This window comes from Trachemys scripta, chromosome 16, assembly GCF_013100865.1.
Source record: "Trachemys scripta elegans isolate TJP31775 chromosome 16, CAS_Tse_1.0, whole genome shotgun sequence".
Classification (NCBI taxonomy): Eukaryota; Metazoa; Chordata; order Testudines; family Emydidae; genus Trachemys; species Trachemys scripta.
In genome coordinates, this window is record NC_048313.1 from 19,539,336 (window position 1) to 19,559,269 (window position 19,934).

At 48.7% G+C, this 19,934-nt stretch overlaps 1 protein-coding gene across 4 annotated transcripts in view; it reads left to right on the forward strand.

Annotated features, from left to right (window-relative positions):
• The first annotated feature begins 528 nt into the window (after positions 1 to 528).
• The window catches only part of COL2A1 (collagen type II alpha 1 chain), a 64,443-nt gene continuing 45,037 nt past the window's right edge, over positions 529 to 19,934 (forward strand). Inside the window, exons 1-16 of one of the 4 annotated variants that reach the window (XM_034792138.1) lie at positions 529 to 624; positions 999 to 1,116; positions 4,581 to 4,787; positions 6,312 to 6,328; positions 6,846 to 6,878; positions 7,013 to 7,045; positions 7,137 to 7,190; positions 7,896 to 7,997; positions 9,418 to 9,495; positions 10,306 to 10,350; positions 10,465 to 10,518; positions 14,288 to 14,341; positions 14,556 to 14,609; positions 15,363 to 15,416; positions 15,510 to 15,563; positions 18,023 to 18,067. In XM_034792138.1, coding sequence (XP_034648029.1) covers positions 1,023 to 1,116; positions 4,581 to 4,787; positions 6,312 to 6,328; positions 6,846 to 6,878; positions 7,013 to 7,045; positions 7,137 to 7,190; positions 7,896 to 7,997; positions 9,418 to 9,495; positions 10,306 to 10,350; positions 10,465 to 10,518; positions 14,288 to 14,341; positions 14,556 to 14,609; positions 15,363 to 15,416; positions 15,510 to 15,563; positions 18,023 to 18,067 — 978 coding nt within the window. In that variant the 5' untranslated portion in view covers positions 529 to 624; positions 999 to 1,022. Of the gene's footprint in view, positions 629 to 756; positions 1,117 to 4,580; positions 4,788 to 6,311; positions 6,329 to 6,845; positions 6,879 to 7,012; positions 7,046 to 7,136; positions 7,191 to 7,895; positions 7,998 to 9,417; positions 9,496 to 10,305; positions 10,351 to 10,464; positions 10,519 to 14,287; positions 14,342 to 14,555; positions 14,610 to 15,362; positions 15,417 to 15,509; positions 15,564 to 18,022; positions 18,068 to 19,934 lie in introns of those variants that run through there. The other 3 variants (XM_034792139.1, XM_034792137.1, XM_034792140.1) reach the window with 3 other exon arrangements.

Sequence of the window (19,934 nt, forward strand, 5' to 3'; positions counted from 1 at the left end):
GTGGGGGAGCTTGAGAGCTGGGGAGGGCAGAAGGTCCGGGAGCCGGGCTGGAAGCGGGGAGCAGAGGGAGCCGGGGTCTGGGCTGCGAAGGAAGAGCGGGGGGGGCCGTGGTGTGGGCTGGGACATAGCGGAACGAAAGGCCAGGTTGTGAACTCAGTCGCACCGCTGTCACTTCGGAGCCTCTGCCCTGGAACGAGCGGAGTGACACCGGATTGAGTGGCAGCGGGGCGGGGGTGCTGGAGAGCGGAACGTTCCCCCGGAAGGATGCACCGCGCCCCGGTGCAGATGCCGGAGCCGGGAGGCCAAAGACCCCTCCGAGCTCCAGCCGCGCCCCCGTGGCTCCGCATCCTCCGCTCTCCGCTGCACCGCACGGGCCCGGGAAACCTCAGAGGAAACTTCCCCAGACTTCTCCTCTCCCAGCTGCGCGTCCTCCCCGGAGCGGGGCTTTTCCTGCCCCCCACTGCCTCCCCCGCGGCGCGCCGGGCGCCTTTGGGGAGCTTGGGAAAACTTCATCCGCGGCGCGGCGCTTTGGAGAGGGACGGGAGCCGCTCTCCCTGCCCCATCCCTGCGTGCGTCTGGAGAGACACCGCGCTGCCCGTCGCGCCTCCTCGGGGAGGAGGTGGGGTAGGTAGGACCCTCCCCTCCCTTTCCTTTCCCTCCCTAACTTCGTGCCCCTTTTGGCTCCAGAGCTGCACTGAAGCGCTGGCAGGAGGAGGGGTCTCCAGCCCTGGGGACGGGGCTCGGGGCTCAGGTTACAGCGCAGCTGGGGGGCAGGGGGAGGACTGAGATCTGGGCATATACACCGGCTCCTAGAAGGCAGAGGGGCCATCTAACTGCGGTGCCTTGGCCCAGAGCAGACGGTGCCGAGATTCTGCTGGGGCCTAGGTACCTTGGATTCTCCTGCTGTTTCCAAAAAATAAGGGGGAATCGGCTGCATGAAGGCTCGGTAGTCACTGGGGAAACCAACCTCCTCCCTTTTCTCTCCTCCACACACAAAGGTCCTGCATGTCTAACATTTAGACATGTTCAGCTTTGTGACTTCAAGGACTGTAGTGCTGCTCGCAGCCACCCAGGTCATTTTACTAGCCGTTGTCAGATGTCAGGATGAGGATATCCGTAAGTTGCACCTTTTTCTTCTTTAAAATTGATCCTGAAAGGGGGAGAGGGGGGAGGAATTCGACACAAAAGCTATGGAAGAAAGCGCTGCTTCTGGGAGGGAAAGAGGGGGTGGTCGGAGCAAGTGTTGCAGACCTGGGAGAAGTGGCTTGAAAAGATAAGTACCTTAAGATCTGGAAAACTGGCCTCATGTTCTCCTGGTATTTGATCCTGAGCTCAGTGTTTTCCGTTGCTCCTCTTTAGATCTGTCTTTTCTCCCACTTTGTACCTTCTCTGGATTCTGGACACTGGACGAGGCTCACTGTTGAGCAATGACAAAATACTGATTGGTGAAGAAGCGCGTTCCTATTTGTTGTAATGCTCGGTTGCTTTCGAAGAGCACTGCAGTCGTGAATCCCCTCCTGTGTATTATTTTGGCTTCCATCCCCTTCCTTGAGTTGATTTCCACCCTGAAAGGGGCTTTCAGTGGCAAATATAACCCGGTCGGATCAGAACCCACCAAAGGGAGAACAAAATATCTCTCCGCCTCCTGCAGCGGTGAAAGAGTTAATGCAACAAAGCTGAGTGGGATGGGGGGGTTCACCGGGGGAGCCAGACAAAGGGGACATTCCGAGACAGACAAGCCAGAGTCTGAGACTTACAAAGAAAGACCTTTGTACAGCCTTTAACTTTCCTCCCCACCCCAACCCACTTCTCAGTTGGGGCTGGTGAGTAAGGTGCAGAAGAAGTTGATAGCTAACAGACTTTTTGTTTAAGGATCAGAAAGGAGATTCCCCCCCTAGAGGAGGCCACCTGGAGGATGAGAGACATGCCAGACATACTAGATAGATTGTCCAACTTCTCCTTCACCCTCCAACCCCCTCCCTCAAATCTGAACCCAAAGAGGAAAGCAAGGGGACACGTGGGGGAGCTCATTCCCACTCCTTGCCCCCCAACATTTTACCATTTTTTTAAAAAACAAAATGATCATCTTGTGCAATAGCTGCACGATGTGACATTAAAGTCCAATGCACAGCCAGCCCTTCCCCCTACCCCAGAAAAATTTCTGGTCTGGCATATTATTCAGCCTGGAAGCTGGAAACTTTATTAGGTAGAAAGGATTTTTTCCCCCACTTGTTTGGGCAGGTTTCCTATTGCTCGAATTCCATCCCTGTCTCCATATGCTCCAGACTGTAAATCAATTGCAGGGGGAGAGAGAGTGCCTGAAAATGCCTCCTTGCTCGCCTGCTTCTGGGCCATGCTGTCTTTCCCACAACCAGCCTGAGATTCCAGCAAAAAAGGAGCTGAAATTCCTCCCATTCAGGCGCAAAGGAGTTGCTAGGCCGCTTTCAGTTTGCTTAGTTCGTAACAAAAGGATTGGATTTGTAGGATTTCCCAGTGCGACACCTCCATCCGACCACATATCAGGGGAGCTGGAACAATTTGTATAGTGGGGGGGCTGAGAGCCATTGAACCAAACTGTAAACCCTGGATAGGATGGAAACCACTTCAAGCCGGGGGTGCAGCAGCACCTCTATCTCCAGCACCTACGCCACATACACCCCAAGAGACCTCAGAAATTGAAGGCTGCACTTTGGGAATCAGTCTATTTGTAGCAACGGGTGATTCTGTTTCCTTTTCCTATTCCTGGTAAAATGATGCTGATCAGTTAATGAATTCTTTCCTACGTCTGCTGTAAAAGGATGATTTCCCCGCAGGAAAATTGATTGTACACCGAAACTTAGCAGAGTGGTTCCTTTAAGCTGCCATCTCCCGCCTTGTCTGCCCTCTCTAGTTTAGATTAAAGTATGTTTAGCATCCTTCAGCATGTGCTCGGATTCCTCAGGTGTTTCAGCACAAGGAAAGGGCATAACCGAGCATGCCTCGTGCTTTATTCTTCTCTAAAGCAAAGGCGCACCCAGTTTCCCAGGAGAGGAACTTATTTTCTGCTCAGCTGGCTTTAGCTCTTTTGGGAGGCTCATCTGCAAAAGTTTTCTGCAGGTCATGGAGGGAACTCAATTCCCCATTGTGAGCAGTTTGTTTGCATAGGGGAGATTGGCAGCAATCGCTTCCAGATGGAGTTGAAATGCTGCCCTTATTTATTTAAACGGGTTCCTGACAGCGCAACGTGAATTGAGCTCTGTGTGTGCTCGAGAAAAGGCCCATTCATGAGAGGAAGGGTCCCCTGGGCTCCCCAAGGTGCCCCAGCTCCCTGCACAAAGACCCCCCCTGTCATCTCAACTGCTTCAGACATTCACTTGGATGGGGGTGGGGGGGGGGAGAAACAGATGTCAAAGAGGCACTTATATTTTTTATGGGTCTCCCCTTATCAAGAACCCTTTCTATTGAGCTGTTATAACTGGAATAATATTATAATGAACTTTCCCAACGGCAGTTGGATGCTTGTTCCTTTTGCATTTTTTGTGGCTCCCCCCCAAGTGCCCCCCATGGCTGCAGCCATTCTCCCCCGTCGCCCTCCCGGGCTCCTTGGCCCATTCATAGGTTTCACTTTGATTCAGTTTGTTTTTCTTTGATGGTGTTTTGATTAGAAAACCAGCCTTTGCCTGGAGAGACCGAGCCAGGGCGGCTGCTGTTCGTTCATCCCAGGGTTTGGTCTGCAGTGCGCATTCCAGAAGCGGCCAGGGGGCATTTAAAGAACCTTCTTTGTTACTTTTCTCTCCACCTTTTCCCCGGTTATATTTTTTTTCTGGTGGGATGAGGTTAAACAAAGCGGACTGGTGTAACCCTGCCCCTTCTGGCAGCGCCAAGAAAGGGAATCCAGACTTGATTCTCCTGCCTATCTACCCTGGTATAAATCCAGAGTAACTCTACTGGAGCCAATGGAATGACACCAGTGTGAAACCCAGTTCAGGCCTGGTGTGCTGGAAAAGCGCACAGGCCCCTGTAGAAAAGAGACACAGGGGGTTTGTGAAGGAGGCACAAGAGGGCTGAGCTGAGTGTGACCAAAGTGGACATGGCTTGTAGCTGCTACGAACTCTACCTGACTCATGGGCATGGTTGCGTCGTCAGTTTCGCTCAGCGAAAGTGACGGGGATGGGAAATTAAGAAAGTGCCAGGTGGGAAGCCTTGAACCTTACAGCTGCGTCAACAGCAGAAGGGCCCTGGGCGTTTAGGACAGTGCTTCCTCATAGTATCCTCTTGGGGAGGCCAAAGAGCTATGATCAGGCCTCTTTGTTTTGCTCTGCTTCTGGAGTGGCCAAGAGATCCATGTACTAATCTGTGAGATGTCTAAGGAAGATGGGAGAACCAGAACCATCCCGCCTGGGAGCTGGCAGGGAGCTGGCTTGGACCGTGAATGTGGGGGGTTATTTCTACGCCCCATTGCAATTGCTATGGGATTGCTGTAACTGATGCTGACGGTATGACCCTGTTTCTCTCTCTCTCCCCCTTTTGGTTTTCTCCCTTTTGCCTCCCCTCCCACCGCGTCTCATTTCCCCCCTTCCCTTCCTTTCCCTTCGGCACAGAGGAGGCAGGCAGCTGTGTGCAGGATGGGCAGAGGTATAGTGATAAGGATGTGTGGAAACCCGAGCCCTGCCGGATCTGTGTCTGTGACACTGGGACTATCCTCTGCGACGAGATAATCTGCGAAGAAATGAGAGACTGTCCCAGCCCCGAGATCCCCTTCGGAGAATGCTGCCCTATCTGCCCAACTGACCAACCTGCTGTCAGCGGTCGTAATTTATTTATTTCCCTTCCATAAATAAATTACTCGAGATAATTGCAAAGATCGATAGCCCCCAATGGATGAGCACCCAGCAAAAGACGGGGACATCCATGAGACCTCGCTAGGAAAGGCCACTTCTCATGGACTCAGTTGGGTCTGTCTCTTTGCCTAGGCTGTAGAAGGTCTGAAATAACAGTTTGGTCAAATCACAGATGAGAAGAAAGATAATTAACATAATCAATTAGTCCAACAGCACCGATTCTAAAGATATTGTAGTCATTACCAAGGTGGCAAGACAGCACCAAAGCTGTCTCTGCCCTGACGGTGAATCAAGTCTCTCTGCACCAGAGAAGCCTTATTTAAATCCACAGTCCGCAGATTTCTAAGCCATGAAGGCGGAAACTGGATAGTGCTAAGTACATAGTGCATGGGATTTTTTTTTTTTTGTTGGTTTGGTTTCTTAGTATTTAACCACTACATCGGGGTCAGAAATTGCAGGGTGAGCGGAATAGGAATAGCACCTAGAATAAAGGCTTTGGAAATCTTGCTTTGATATAAAAACATGCCTTCTGGTACGAGCAAAGATCAAAACTCCTTTTCTTTTAATTTTAATACTGCCTCCAAAATGACCTTGAGCCGAAGTTATGTAAGAACTCCCAAGTTCAAGGGTGGTCCTGAGAGACAAAGGAGAGGCCAGGCCTCCATGTAGGTCAGAGTTCTGTGCCTGGCTTTGTAAAAAACTCACCGTGCAATGTTCAGTTTCCTTAGCTGCAAAATGGGGATGGGTAATAAAACTCCCCCAGCCTGGGGCATAATTCACTCCCATTTGTGAAGTGTTTCGAGATCCTCAGCTGAGCCCAGTAGCTATTTCAGTGCCACTGTTTCGAGGACCTTCTCTGTTCTAGTTCCAACAAAAGCAGAAGTCGCCTTTTTTAACCCTTTGCTGATACAGGCTACCTTTCCAATGCCCCCCTTGCGCCCCCCTCTTTAATTAGGAAATGCCTTTGAGCCTGCAAGTGTCAGCGAAGGGTTGAGAGCAAATGTTAACATTTTCCCCCGAAAGGCAATCATGTTGATTTGGACCTGTGCTGAACGTAGCTTTTAACGCCTGCCTTTTTTGGTCTTTTCCTTGTTTTTGGTGGGGTTTTTTTTTAACCTACTTTTTTGTCTGAGTGCATTATTCTTTGGCTGCTTCATAACCATGCCCCGGTCATTTCTGGGAGGGCAAAGTGCTTAGCCCACCATAGATCTGAAATTTTCGCCACCTGCCATTAGCCATTCGGAAGCCTATTATCCCACAATGCTTTGCATGAAGCCTTGCCTGTCTATGTGAAATGCTGGCCAATTTACCACCCCTCCAGCAGAGCAGTGACAGCAATACTCAGGCAGTTGGGTGTAGAGGAGAAACTGACGTTACCCCAACCACATCCCTCCCTGGCGTCTTATCCAAGGCCTTGTCGTGTGCATCTTTGTGTGCTTAAATGATGGGTTTCCTCATGATGCTGACACTTTCTCTCTCTCATTTCAACAGGGCAACCTGGCCCCAAGGTGAGATCATTGTTAGTATTGTTCATCATGACCACCGGGACATTTTTCCTTCTTTGGCCTTTATTACAGTTCCATGGGTGTAGTGTTCCGGATTCTGGTCTCAGTTTACACAGTTGTCAATGAGGAGTGACTCCACCGGAGTCAGTGGCGTGACACCAGTGTAAGTCTGGTGGAAGTGAAACAGAATCAGACTTCAGATAGACACACAAGTTGTACCATTTTAATTACACCGGTCTAGTTAAAGCGGTACCACCCGGCAGTGTGGATGCAGTTATACGGTACTTATACGGTATAGCTTATTCCCGTATGGATAGTGGGACAGTTACTCATATGCTTAAAGCGCAGAGCGCGCTGAAGTGCTCTGCTCAGTTCTTTGCAGGATTGGGCAGACACACAGGATGGGGATTATCTGTGATGGGTCTAGCAATGGGCTAGGCAAGGGGTGGGATGTGTAATCGCATACATCAATTGCGTGCAGAATTGTCAGTGTTCTAATTCCAGCCGCTTTGCATTGCAGGGACAAAAAGGGGAACCCGGTGATATTAAAGATGTAAGTTTGAATCTGAGTTTTCTGCATGTCCTCCATTCATTTCTTTCCCATAGTGGCGTGTAGGGCGTGGTGAGAGACTCCTGTGTGAGCTTCCTTCTCAGCTGAGTTTTCCTATGTTTCTCTCTCCCACCCAGGTCGTAGGACCAAGAGGACCACCTGGACCACAGGTGAGGAGCTTCCTTTCTCTATCACATTGTTTGAATGTTTGTGGGCAAAACATTGGAGACTATTAAACTCCTCTTGTCTCACCTGTTTCAGGGACCTGCAGGGGAACAAGGACCAAGGGGCGACCGTGGGGATAAAGGAGAAAAAGTGAGTTTAAGACAAAACGACCAACACGGAGCACAAAACAAACCAGGGGTTAAAATACTTCCAAAAGCATCAGTGTGACACATCCCCATCTTAATATTACTGCCTCTTCACACCTGAATAATAGTCTTTCAGATTAAACTGTAATCTCATCGAGGCAGAGAACTTGCCATCTGTGGTGAGGATGAGGTCTAGGGGACTCAGTCATGGACCGGGACCCTGTATATCTAAAGCACCACGGTTCCATTACGGTGCTATATTAACAATAACTAAGCTCCATAACAGTGGTATTAATTGATGTAATTAATGTGTCAAATGATTACTATACGCTGTGAGTTGCCTACGTTCAGATGACTAAAGCACCACTCTGTATGACTAATAAGGATGCTCAGTCCTTAATGACTGGTAATCTGTCATTGATAATAAGTTATTAATAATAATTAATGATGTGTAATTAACACACACTGTGGGCCATTGACATCCCGATGAATGGGGCACCACTCGGTATTCATAATTCTACTTAATGCATAACAATAATGGAGCATATAGAATTAATAATTGATTACAAATAATCAGATGGTATGGAATTAATAACATACACTGGGAGCCTTGTGCATTCCAAGGACTCACGTCACATCAGGGCGCAGACTGTAATTAGCTTTTCCTGGGTGTCTGTCTGGAGTCACCTTTCTTCTTTGTTCCATGTAGGGTGCTCCTGGCCCTCGGGGTAGAGATGGCGAACCTGGTACCCCTGGAAACCCCGGGCCCCCAGGGCCCCCGGGTCCCCCAGGGCCCCCTGGGCTTGGCGGAGTGAGTATCCTCAGGTTTTTTTTGTTTGTTTGTTTGTTTGTTTTTGAACCATCACATCCAGGACATGTGGCTGCACACACTGATTGAAAGGGCCTTTTGAGTGTGTCCCGATACTGTATAATTCAGCTGGAGTCACTGATTCGATAGGACTATTTATGTCATTTTAGGGCTCCTATGAAAAATTAAATAACATTTTCGATTATTCAGAATGCAAGACTTTTTATCATCTAACTTGCTTCCTCCCCATTAGTTATTTGTTTTGCAGCTGCTGAGCTCCCACCCCCGCTGTTAGACACTGTGCAGACATCCAGTAATAAAGGCCTTTATTGCTCTAGCATTTCACTGGCACACAAGTCAATTTCACCACTGTCCCTGGTCAGTTTCACTCTAGGGTGCCCTTTGCACTAGCCCACAGCTGCAGCGAGTGGGAGCAAACATTGCATGGGAATATTTAAAGTTTCACTAATGTTCCTAGTGTGTTGCTTTCATGAGGTAGCCCAAGGCTACAAATACCACAAGGGAATCTTTTAGTACTTCACTTCTGTTCCTGGTCAATTTTACTCTGTGATTCCCATGCACTAGCCCAACCCTGCAGTGTGGAGGGGTAGGGGGGCAGGTAGATACCACATGGTGATAGCTTCAAAAAAAAAATCCAAGGAAACCTTTCTGTTGGTCTTACCTTGTACAAGACCAAGATTATTGTTTGGTGCAAATTTAACTTAATGGTGCCCCATTTAAAGGCGCATTTTAATTACCCCAAATGCTGTTCACTATGTTTAGATTCACTGTGCCCGAGTTTTCTAAACTCCTGGTCTTTCAGATGAATGAATCACTCCAGATTGATGAGGAACTGTTGGGCGGTTTCTATAAAAAACTAAAAAACAACACCGAATGATTTCTGTTTTTGGAAAGTGCCCTTCGCTGTCTCTGTTAGAAGCAAAACATAATCAGAGCAAATGACGGTACTGAAATCGTTTGGCCATTTTAAATGATTTTTTTCTTACTCTTCAAAGAAAGTTCTCCCCTCGAAATATCACCAGATAAAAAGGCTGACCCTGAAGTAATAACCCTGAGGAAATTTAAAATGAAATGTCGGAACATTTTGCATATTTACTACAAATCAATGTCTAGCAAATAACAGGTCTAAAAAGCCTCATTTTGATTTTTTCTGAGATGTGGAAATGGTTGCTTTTCAGCTACAGGGAACGTTTGGTTCGCTGGTTTATTGCTTATCAGGTTACACTGGCTTGTCTGTTTTTCCTAATGGATCCAAATACTTTACCAATATTAATACTTTACCAAAAACGTTAGGATATCAGTAGTTGTGATCACTTTGCAGCCCGCATGCCCATCACATGGCTTGACTGATCATGAACAAGAATCCCACTCAGATGTGTCTGTACTTTGGTCTTGTTTGCAGAACTTTGCTGCTCAGATGGCGGGAGGATTCGATGAGAAGGCTGGTGGCGCTCAATTGGGTGTGATGCAGGGACCTATGGTAAGATAGCTCTCTGCTTCCTTTTAGCAACTGGGACACTCTTTGTGGGAGGCCTGATATTTAGGGTTGAAGTTGACAGGAGCTGGGGGTTGCTCAGCAACTTGAAAAATCCAGCCATTAAATCACATCTTGATATTATCTATGAGCCAGATCCTCGGCTGTAGGAATTCAGCACAGCTCCATCAAAGTCAAGGCTGAATTTCACCCACCGAGATTCTGTCCCTATCGTCCCAGCCACAACCCACTAAAATGACTATAAAACGGTTGCATAACCAAGGATTTACTTAGCACCAAGATGACTTAATTGCTTCTGCTTCTGCTCTGCTTGCCAGGGCATCCCAAGTCACACGCCAGATTGTTTAAATAGACTCTCCCGGGGAGGGAAAGTTATAGAACGTTTTGTTTAGGGGTTGGTCTCTGTAACTTTTGGACCATGGGCTGAGGAATGCATGACAGCAGCTACTGTTCTTCAAGATCCCACAAGATTTCCAGCAGGAAATTTCTGCTCTCCAGCCTTTCTTGGCAAGCAGTAAATGAAAAGCAGGGCTTAGTAAACATGGCTACGGTCCAGGAGAAAGCATGCTGCCTTTTTTTTTTTTTTCCCCTTCCAAGTAGCTTCTAAAGGAAAAATCGTTCTTGGTGATGTCTCCGGAGGGGCTGAAAACAAAAGGGATGATTTCAGAATATTCTCTTGCCGAGGGGGAAAGTTCCTTGTTCTTTATGGGCCATCAGCTGAAACCGCTCGCCCCCTTTCACTGCGGGGGACTTAGAGATTTTCTTAATGACGGTGATTTTTGTTTCCCAATGTAGGGACCTATGGGACCGCGAGGACCTCCGGGACCATCGGGAGCTCCTGTAAGTACCTGCTCTTTCTGGAGCAATCTGTCTCGCTGGGGGTAAAATAACATAGCGAATATATGAGCATCATTCTTGAGATGGCTAACGAGGCTCCTTTGCTGTATCTTGCAGGGCCCTCAAGGATTTCAAGGCAACCCTGGAGAGCCTGGGGAACCCGGATCTTCTGTGAGTAACCAGCACCTTCGCTTTTGGCCAAAGAGGCCGTGACACGGCACAAATTGACACCTCAGTTACCCATGCAAACAGCCAACACCCCAGCTGCATCCGCAAACGTCCCAGAAACGTGAGCCCTACATTAGAGCTGCCCTGAGGAATTCCAAAAGGTCTCTCCACCGAGAGACCCCGATGCCAACTTCTCTGAGCAGAAATTCACCCTTCTTTGCGTCTCCGCTATGATATCACTGGTAATCAAAGCCGGGGTGATCGACTGAGGAAGTGCTTAGATTAGAGACGTAGGCCGAGGTGTTCAAAGGGGCCTAAGAGATTTGGACGCGCAGTTCCCAGGATAACTAATGGGGATTGGGCTTCTAATTCCTGGCGGTGGATTTGAAAAATCTCAAGTTAGGCACAGGAGGCGGATGAACAATGTGATGACTAGAAAGGAAACAGAATTAATGGGACAGATTCTGACTCACACAAAGACCTTGTATACTGCCCTGGCCATGTAAGGTGCCACTAAAGCTCACTCCTACTTTAAGGCTTCTTTGGACTGCTCAGGTGGTGCAAAGGGGCCTTAGCGCCCATGAGAATCAGGCTCGGTGTGTGTATCTTAGGGGCACAGGGCGTGACAAGGATGTGCGCTGACGCTGTACGCTGGAGAAGCTGCCTGGTGGTGGCAGTGATGATGCGGGAGGGGGAGTTGTAAGTCCAGACACAGTCGGTCGCTTTGCATGGCAGGATGACAAAAGGACAAGGGGGCTCAGCTCCGATGGTGATGGAGAGACGGGGAAGGATCTAGGAAGCAGGGGAGCCCAGTCAATGTAATATACGGAGATGCTGGAATTAGGTATTTAATCCTGTGTCTGTCTCACATTGGTTTGGAGCGGCACAACTGACTGCAAGGCGTCGCTCAATGTGGCTCTGTGCTGGTATCACTGTAGCATCTGGGAACCTAACAGACACTAATGGATGTTATCCTAAAACAGGTAGAGAAAAGTAACTCCCGATTTTAAAGACAGGGAAACGGAGGCACTGGGTTGATTAAGTGACTTTCTCGAGGCCACCTAGGGAGTCTGTAGCAGAGATGGGAATAGATACCCCCTGCCTCCAGGATGGCTGAGTGCCCTACCCACGAGGCTATCCTTCCTACCCATGCACCTATGACCATGGGTAATTTATATAGTGGGGCACCACAGGGCTTGGTGTTAGATTCAGTCCTGTATAATCTCTACATTAATGGTCTGGGAGGCAAACAGCCCATTAATGAGGCTGGGAGATGAGACTACATTTGGGAGAGTTGCAAACAACAGTCAGGAACGGGAAAAATTTGTGAAGGGGCCCCAGATAGACCTGGAAAATAGCACCCTAAGATGCAGCTTGAACAAATGCTAATCCATTGGGCAGGGATGGGGTAGAAATACTCCAAAGAACCACAGTAAAGGATCATCTAATCCATTCCTCACCCTAGCCTGTTTTGGGTCATTCTTTACGCTAACGGGTTTTTTCCAGTCCTGCCAAGCAGTGGGGCTTCGACTGCTTACCCTGGAAGCGTCCTATAGCAGATTTCACTATCAGGACATTTCCCCCCCTCCAATGTTCCAACCTGAATTTTTCCTCTTGCTCAGTTTCATCCCATCCCTCCTTAGTCCTCGTCCCAGCCAACTAAGGGGAGGGAGGAACCGACCACATTAAAAGACACAGAGAGGCAAGGTAATCAGCCATTTGGACAGGCGTTTGCAATGCAAACAGGCCGTGCAGTTTGGAGCTGCATCTGCAGAGACATCCTAGGGCAGGGAAATTAGAACACTTCTCGAATGCTTCCGCACAATGGTTCTTAACCTGGGGGTCACGACCCACCCCTCCCTTGCTAAATGCAGGGAGTAGGTGGATCTGTCTGTGGTACTTATCCAGCCCCCACCACGGTAGCTTCTGAGCTTCTGAAGTAGAGAAGTGGTGTCAATCCCATTTTACGGCTGCAGAACTGAGAACTAAGGCTCAGATCTTCAAAGGAGCACCAGACTCCCATTGATTTCCCACCTTTGAGGATTCTGGACTGAGTGACTTGCCCAGGAGCTCTATGCCAGCCCAAAGGGTTGAAGCCAAACCATTCTTCGTTGGGGGGGGCGGGGTGGCTAGGTAGATCCCGGTTCAATGGAGGGTGGGGGGGTATGGAAATAGAGGAGAACCGGTGCTCTATTATGACTTTACCCAGTTGGGGGTTGAGCGTTATCGGCAAATTGGAGGGAGTTCAAAGAAGATCGATTGGGTGTAGGGAGCATTGGGTTAAGAGAAAGGATTCAAAGAGCTTTGCTGAGCAAGAGCCAAGGAGAGGGAGATAAAAACAGTCCCATGAGTACAGTGCTCTTGTTTCTTCTGACTTAGACACTCCATAAGTGGGAGCAGCTGTCCTCAGATCAGCGCGCGGGGGGGTCAAATCCACAGCTAGTTTATATCGATGTATCTCCATGGATGCCAACTTTGAGTTACACCAGCCGAGGATCGGGCCCGTTTCGCTTGCTCCAGGGGATTATCCCAACGAGGAGCAATGAGAGGAAATTAACGAGGGAGTTAGAATTGGGATGAATGTCAGGAGAAACTTCCTGACGGTGAGATGGGTCAGGCGGTGGAATCTTCTTCCAAGGGCAGGGGAGGGGCTTTGGAAGGTAGGTTACGTAAACCCCTAGCAAGTTGGCGCTAAGTGGGGTAATGCTACGGGGTAGAGTCCAAAACTGGGATCAAGGAATATCCATTCCAAGAGAAGCTTGGCTTTAGGCAGGCCGTCTGAGCTGCCATTTGCAGTCTACAACCTTGCTCTAACAAAACACATGGCAGTGTCTTTAATGGGGAGAACTTCGCTCTTGTGTCCCGCCAGGGCACCTCTGGCAACACGGTGCCCCACCGTTGGTTCAGTGCTGACGCACAGAGAAGAGCCCCCTCTGCTGGTTCACTGATCCTGCTTCCTACAGAAGTCGTAGCTTTCCTTGGAGGTCTCCCCTCCAGGCCAACGCCGCTTAGCCTTTCAGAGCTGCCAAGCTCGCCACTAGAGGTTTTACAGCTCTGTTTATTGCACACTGCCCAGGGAAGCAGAGGGTATTTGGGAGGAGCCACTTGGCTGCTGTAGATTTCCAGAGAAAGTTTCCAGCTCGTGGCCGGGGCAGTGGCCCAGTTCAGCAAAGCCCTGACCCTGATATCTCCAGTGTGTGATGTCACCATGCGGCAGTGTGATGTAAACATGACAGCACGACACCATCCCAGGCTGGCACAGAGCACAGGCTGCTTGGGAAAGTAGCTGGACTTCTCTCTCTTCCTCTACCTTACTGGCCAATTTCTTCCCTTGCTGGCTTTCTCTGGCCACCTGAACCCGGCGATGGACTCCCAGAACCTGGGCTCTTCTGAGATGGAGAGTGATGTTGGAGTCTGCCATATGCACGCTCCCAGGGAGGCTGGTTTTAGCTGGGCCTGAATGATTCGGTCTTTTTTGGAAGGGTTCATGAGCTTCCCCCATAACTCTTTGCCTAGCTCCAGTGCGGAATATTGGGAGTCCCCAACCCACAGACCCAGCAAAAAGGCAGGTGATTTGTAGTTCCCCTTTGAGATAATGTTGCCTTCGAAGCCCATTAGCCGAATTACCTCTTGCCCCGTCGTGTGACGACCCCAAGCCCCCAGACTCCCTTGATGATATAGATTGTTGTGCCGCAATTAAAAAAGGTTCTGATCCTCTCTGAATGCCCTGCCTGCCTTGCACATGTCACACTCGCTCTGTCTGTCCTTCTAGGGTCCAATGGGTCCCCGAGGGCCTCCCGGACCCCCTGGAAAACCCGGTGATGATGTAAGTATTCTGTAGCCACTCGTTTCTTGCAGGGTAGCTTCTGCCAGCAACTGACATCAAAGCTGGCTGGAAGGCAAGCAGCCAGCGTGCAAAACGGAAGGCATCAGTGAGCAGAGCAGAGCGTTTTGCCCCCTGCTTCTTGCTAGACTGTGCCTTGCTCCAAGATCGCTCTGAAGGAAGCTAAGGGATTTTCTTCTCTCTCTTTCTCTCTCAGGGTGAAGCAGGCAAACCCGGCAAATCTGGTGAACGTGGATCCCCTGGCCCTCAGGTATAGGGCTCCAGGCTCTGAAGTCCAGTAGATACCGATGCGTCCCAGGGGCATGGCTGGATGGCAGGAAGGCCGCAGTCACCAGCCCAGCTCTCTTGTCTCCTTTGTTATTTAACCAGGAGAAGTTGGGGGAAATGAACCATTAAAAACCCTAATGATTTTTGCCAAAGAGACGTCAGGTTGTTACCACCAGAGGGGGGCTCAGGACTGCAAAATTCAGACCAAAGACTAGACTCGGATTTAAGTCCCTGCCCACTAATGATTGGGACAGTGGGCTGCTGAACTTCCCCAACGTTCACGGCAATTCAGATGCAGGACTTTGGTTCAAGCCCGTCACAGACAATTCTCCATGGTGTAAATTGGCATAGCTCCCTCGATTTACCCCTGTTGAGGATCTAGCCCTATAGACTACCCTGTTCTGGCTCTACATATTACCCATTATGGTCCTATATGTGAGCCTGATCTGGCCCTATATGTTACCCTAATCTGGCTCTCTATATTACTCTACACGGCCCTATATATTACTGTAATATGGCTCTATATATTACCCCATAATCTGATTCTATATGTCAGTCTAATCTGGCCCTATATGTTACCCTGATCAACAAAGCACAGTAAGAATCCTTTACTTCCTGTTCCTGGAGCTTGTTAATAATATAACATCTGAGCATACTGGAGAAACTTGATTGGTTTTTGCCCCCCTCTCTATTCGCTGCCTTTCGTTTGGACTGACCCCCCTTTCTTTCGTTTCAGGGTGCGCGAGGCTTCCCAGGAACCCCAGGTCTCCCAGGAGTCAAAGGTCACAGAGTAAGCACGTGTGGTTATGACTTGTGCAGCATCGGCTTTTCCTTTTGCTCGAGCTTGCTGGGAGAGTAACCACGACTTTGCTTCTCTCCCTAGGGTTACCCTGGATTAGACGGCTCCAAAGGAGAAGCAGGAGCTGCCGGTGCTAAGGTGAGGCGTTTAGCCAACAGGATTCCGGATTTTATCTTCTGAAACGAAACCGATCACTGGGAAGTTATTAGTGTGGCTATTTATTACATGCATTACGGTAGCAACTAGAGGGGGAAACTTGAGATCAGGCCCCATTGTGCTAGGCGCTGCATAAAAACATAGTGAAAGATAGATAGTACCTGCCCCAAGGAGCTCACAACCTGAATAGTGTGGATTGCCACGGGCACGCAGGGGCGAAAGAAACTGCAGGCCTGTTATTTACCAGGCTGCACGTGGCAATAGACTATATTGGTAAGGGATGCAAGGAGAGTATGGGTCACGATGCAAACTGCAGACACACACACACACACACACACAAATTAATCAATTTAAAGTTTTATTGGGGATAATTACAAGGGGTAAGGGAGCAGGGTTTGATTAGCTAATAGAGTTAATGAAACTTAAAACACACAATGACTAAAATATCTACTAACAATATTTATAAACAAAGATGCAGCATGTAGTAATCACTGATACTTACAAATACAAACCAACGCATAACGACCGGCAAACGTAGAAACTCTGTTTGAAACACGTGAGCTGAGAGAGAGGCTTCGAGGTGATCAGGCTCGGTTACGGGTGTACACAGGATACACAGGATTCGTTTTTCTTTCTCCTCTTCCCGCCTGCACATGGCAGGCAGCCCATAAAGTACCAACTATGACATCATAGACGTGTCATACAGGACGGGGCCCAAAACCTGTTTGTGTTCATTTCTGATTGGCACAAGCAAAGTTTACACCAAGTAGGGGAGCAGGTGCCTCAAAGTCTGGCTTTGCCCCCAAAAGGTGAGGAAATGCATATTGTTTTAGAATGCGTGCAACACTGAATGACAAAAGAAGAGGCCTGGGCAATACCGGTATGGGCAAGTTTTACAGGATGCAGACAGGAACTCATCTCAACAAATAGAAGGAGAGCCGGTGGGATAAAGGTGCTTGCCCACGGTCACACAGGAAGGCAGTAGCGGAATCAGGATTTGAACTCAGGTTGGCCGAGTGACTCAGCTAGTGTACCTGGTGTTCAGCCCATTTCTGGCAAACATCTTTTTGTGAGGCAGCCAGGTGCTGGGGTGATAGGCCCGGTGTAGAAACCTAGATAGATAATTCGAGGCAGGTTAGACAGAATAGAATAGATAGATGAGAGACCTGGAATCAAGTAGCTACATCAATATAGATCCTGAGATTAGACAGATAGACGAGTATGTCTTTAACTCAAGTCCAGATGCCTTCCTGAAAGACGTGCATTAGTCAAACACAAGTTATTGCTGTCAACAGAGGGGTAAATCGGTGAAATGCCTGTGATTTCCAGGTCAGACTAGATAATCTAACGGTCCCTTCTGGCTTTAAATGCTACGAATCTATGATTCTGTGTATGGAGATAGAAATAGATAGATGGATGTGGGTCTTGATATTAGATAAAATTTTAAATTAGATAGATGGGAGAATATGGGGATCATAGATAGAAGGGGTGTAAGGGATTAGATAGATAGATTAGATAGAGGGGGTGTATGGGGATGGATGGATAGATTAGATAAATAAAGGGGGTGTATGGGAATGGATGGATAGATAGATAGATAGACAGACGGGGTGTTTGGGGATAGATAGAGGGGGTCTTTGGGGGTAGATAGATAGAGGGGGTGTATGGGAATGGATGGATAGATAGATAGATAGACAGGGTGTTTGGGGATAGATAGCTAGAGGGGGTGTATGGGGATGGATAGATAGATAGATTGATCGATCTAAGGCCTTTGATCTGGTAAATACCTCAGTACCAGAGATCAGCTCCATTCAACCCTACAAGATGGTACCGGGAATATGAAATGGGCCGGGCCAATATTAGAAGAAGAGAGAAATGTGACTAGTGCTACTTACTGGTGCTCATTGTCTATCCCTCCCCGCTGGCCACGCAGGAAAGCTGTCTCCACAGTCCGGTACCCTGCTTCCACTTTCCCGCTAAGCATCTCCCTTAGCCGCTTCAGTGTCCATGGGCTTCAATGCAGCGTCTGTGTTTCCCTCCAAGATTGTTCCCATTTATAGCTCTCCTAGTAGTGCCCCACCCCAGCAGTAGCATCTAATCCATCTCCTCCCTAATAGAGGCCCTGTAATCCATTTCCATGCCCTCCCCCTTCAGCAGCACCCCCTAGAACATCCCACCCCTCCTGACAGAATCACTCAGCCCCTTTCCCGCTTTCCAGCAGCGAGAGCTGGTGCTGACAGGGTGTGTATGTCCACCCTGTTTATAGCTACGGATGCGCATGAGGACCCCAGTGGTCATTTCATGGGGATTTCTTTCGCCTGTATGACTCCCCCGTGGGAATCAGGGTGGGTGTTTGTAGCATTGGAGCACTGACTCTGCCTCTCTATAGGAATCAGGGACAAGGGCAAGATGGGACTTAATTCTCTTTGCCTCTTACATTCTAGGGTGAAGCTGGATCCCCGGGTGAGAATGGTTCTCCTGGTCCCATGGTGAGTACGAGCCTCCCCATTATTATTATTTATATTATAGCAATGCCTGGGGGTGGGTCCATTGTGCCGGGTGCTGTACAAACCTCAGCCGAGATCAGGGCCCCGTTGTGCCAGGCGCTGTACAAACCTCAGCCGAGGTCAGGGCCCTGTTGTGCCAGGCGCTGTACAAACCTCAGCCGAAATCAGGGCCCCGTTTTGCTGGGCGCTGTACAAACACAGAGTGTGAGACAGGCCCTGTCCCAAGGAGCTTAGACAAAGGGAGGGAATGGTAATGACTTGCCCAGGATAACCCTCTAATCCCGACATCCCCGTACACCTGATGTTTCTCTTTCGGGTAACTCTGCTCTGATTGTTATTGTCTGTTTGGGCAACAAAATGGCAGATGAATTTTTATGTGGATAAGTGCAAAGTAATGCACATTGGAAAAAATAATCCCAACTATACATACTAAATGATGGGGTCTCAATTAGTTGTTACCATTCAAGAAAGAGCTCTTGGAGTCATGGAGAGTTCTCTGAAAACATCCGCTCAATGGGCAGCGGCCGTCAAAAAAGTGAACCGAATGTAGGGAACCATTAGGAAAAGGACAGATAATAAAACAGAAAATGTCATAATGCCACTATAGAAATCCATGGTACACCCACACCTTGAATACTGTGTGCAGTTCTGGTCTCTTCATATCAAAAAGGATATATTAGAATTAGAAAAGGTGCAGAGAAGGGCAACAAAAATGGTTAGGGGGCTGGAGCAGCTTCCGCATGAGGGGAGATTAAAAAAACTGGGTCTGTTCATCTTAGAAAAGAGACAACACAGGGGGGATATGATAGAGGTCTATGAAATCATGAATGGTTTAGAAAAAGTGACTAGGGAAGTATTATTTACCCCTTCACATAACACAAGAACCAGGGGTCTCCCAATGAAATTATTAGGCAGGAGGTTTAAAACAAACAAAAGGAAGTCCTTCTTCACACAATGCACAGTCAACCTGTGGAACTCCTTGCCAGGGGATGTTGTGAAGCCCAAAAATATAACTGGGTTCAAAAAGAACTAGATAAGTTCCTGGAGGAAAGGTCCATCAACGGCTATTAGCCAAGATGGTCAGGGACGCAACCCCACGCACTGAGTGTCCCTAGCCTCAGACTGCCAGAAGCTGAGACAGGACAACAGGGAATGGATCACTGAGATTTGCCCTGTTCTGTTTATTCCCCCTGAAGTGCCTGGCATTGGCTGCTGTCACAAGACAGGACACTGGGTTAGATGGACCACTAGTCTGACCCAGTATGGCCGTTCTTATCTTATTATTATTTATCACTACTGGGCTCAGCTGAGATCAGGGCCCCCTCAGACGGGTGCTGTATAAACGCAGAGTGAGATAGTCCGTGCTCAAAGACCTTAGGCCTAGATTTTTTAAAGTATTTAGCTGTTGCTGCACTCAGCGTCCCGATGCCTAAATGATTTAGAAACCTAAATCTCATTTTTAAAAGGAATTTAGGCACTTAGGAAAAAAATCTGGGCCTTAAAGTCCAGACAAGAGGGGAAACTGAGGCACAGAGCTGACTTGCCCACGGTCACGTGACAGGCCCAGAAATAGAACCCACGTGTCCCGATTCCCTGGCCAGTGATCTAACCACTGGACAAGCCAGCCTCTGTTAATATTTGCATGGATATTTGTAACAATCCTGTGCTGAGAAGGGCAAAGGGGCAGGACCCGAATCTCTTCAGTCCCGCCCAATGTCTCCCGCATCACAGAAAAGCAGCCCCAAACCAGCTCTCACTGTCGGCAGGAGCTTTGGCACTCACTAGACATGAAGCACATCTGGCTGGTTAAAGCGTTCTCACATCTCAGCCCCAGGGCAGGGCAGGATAG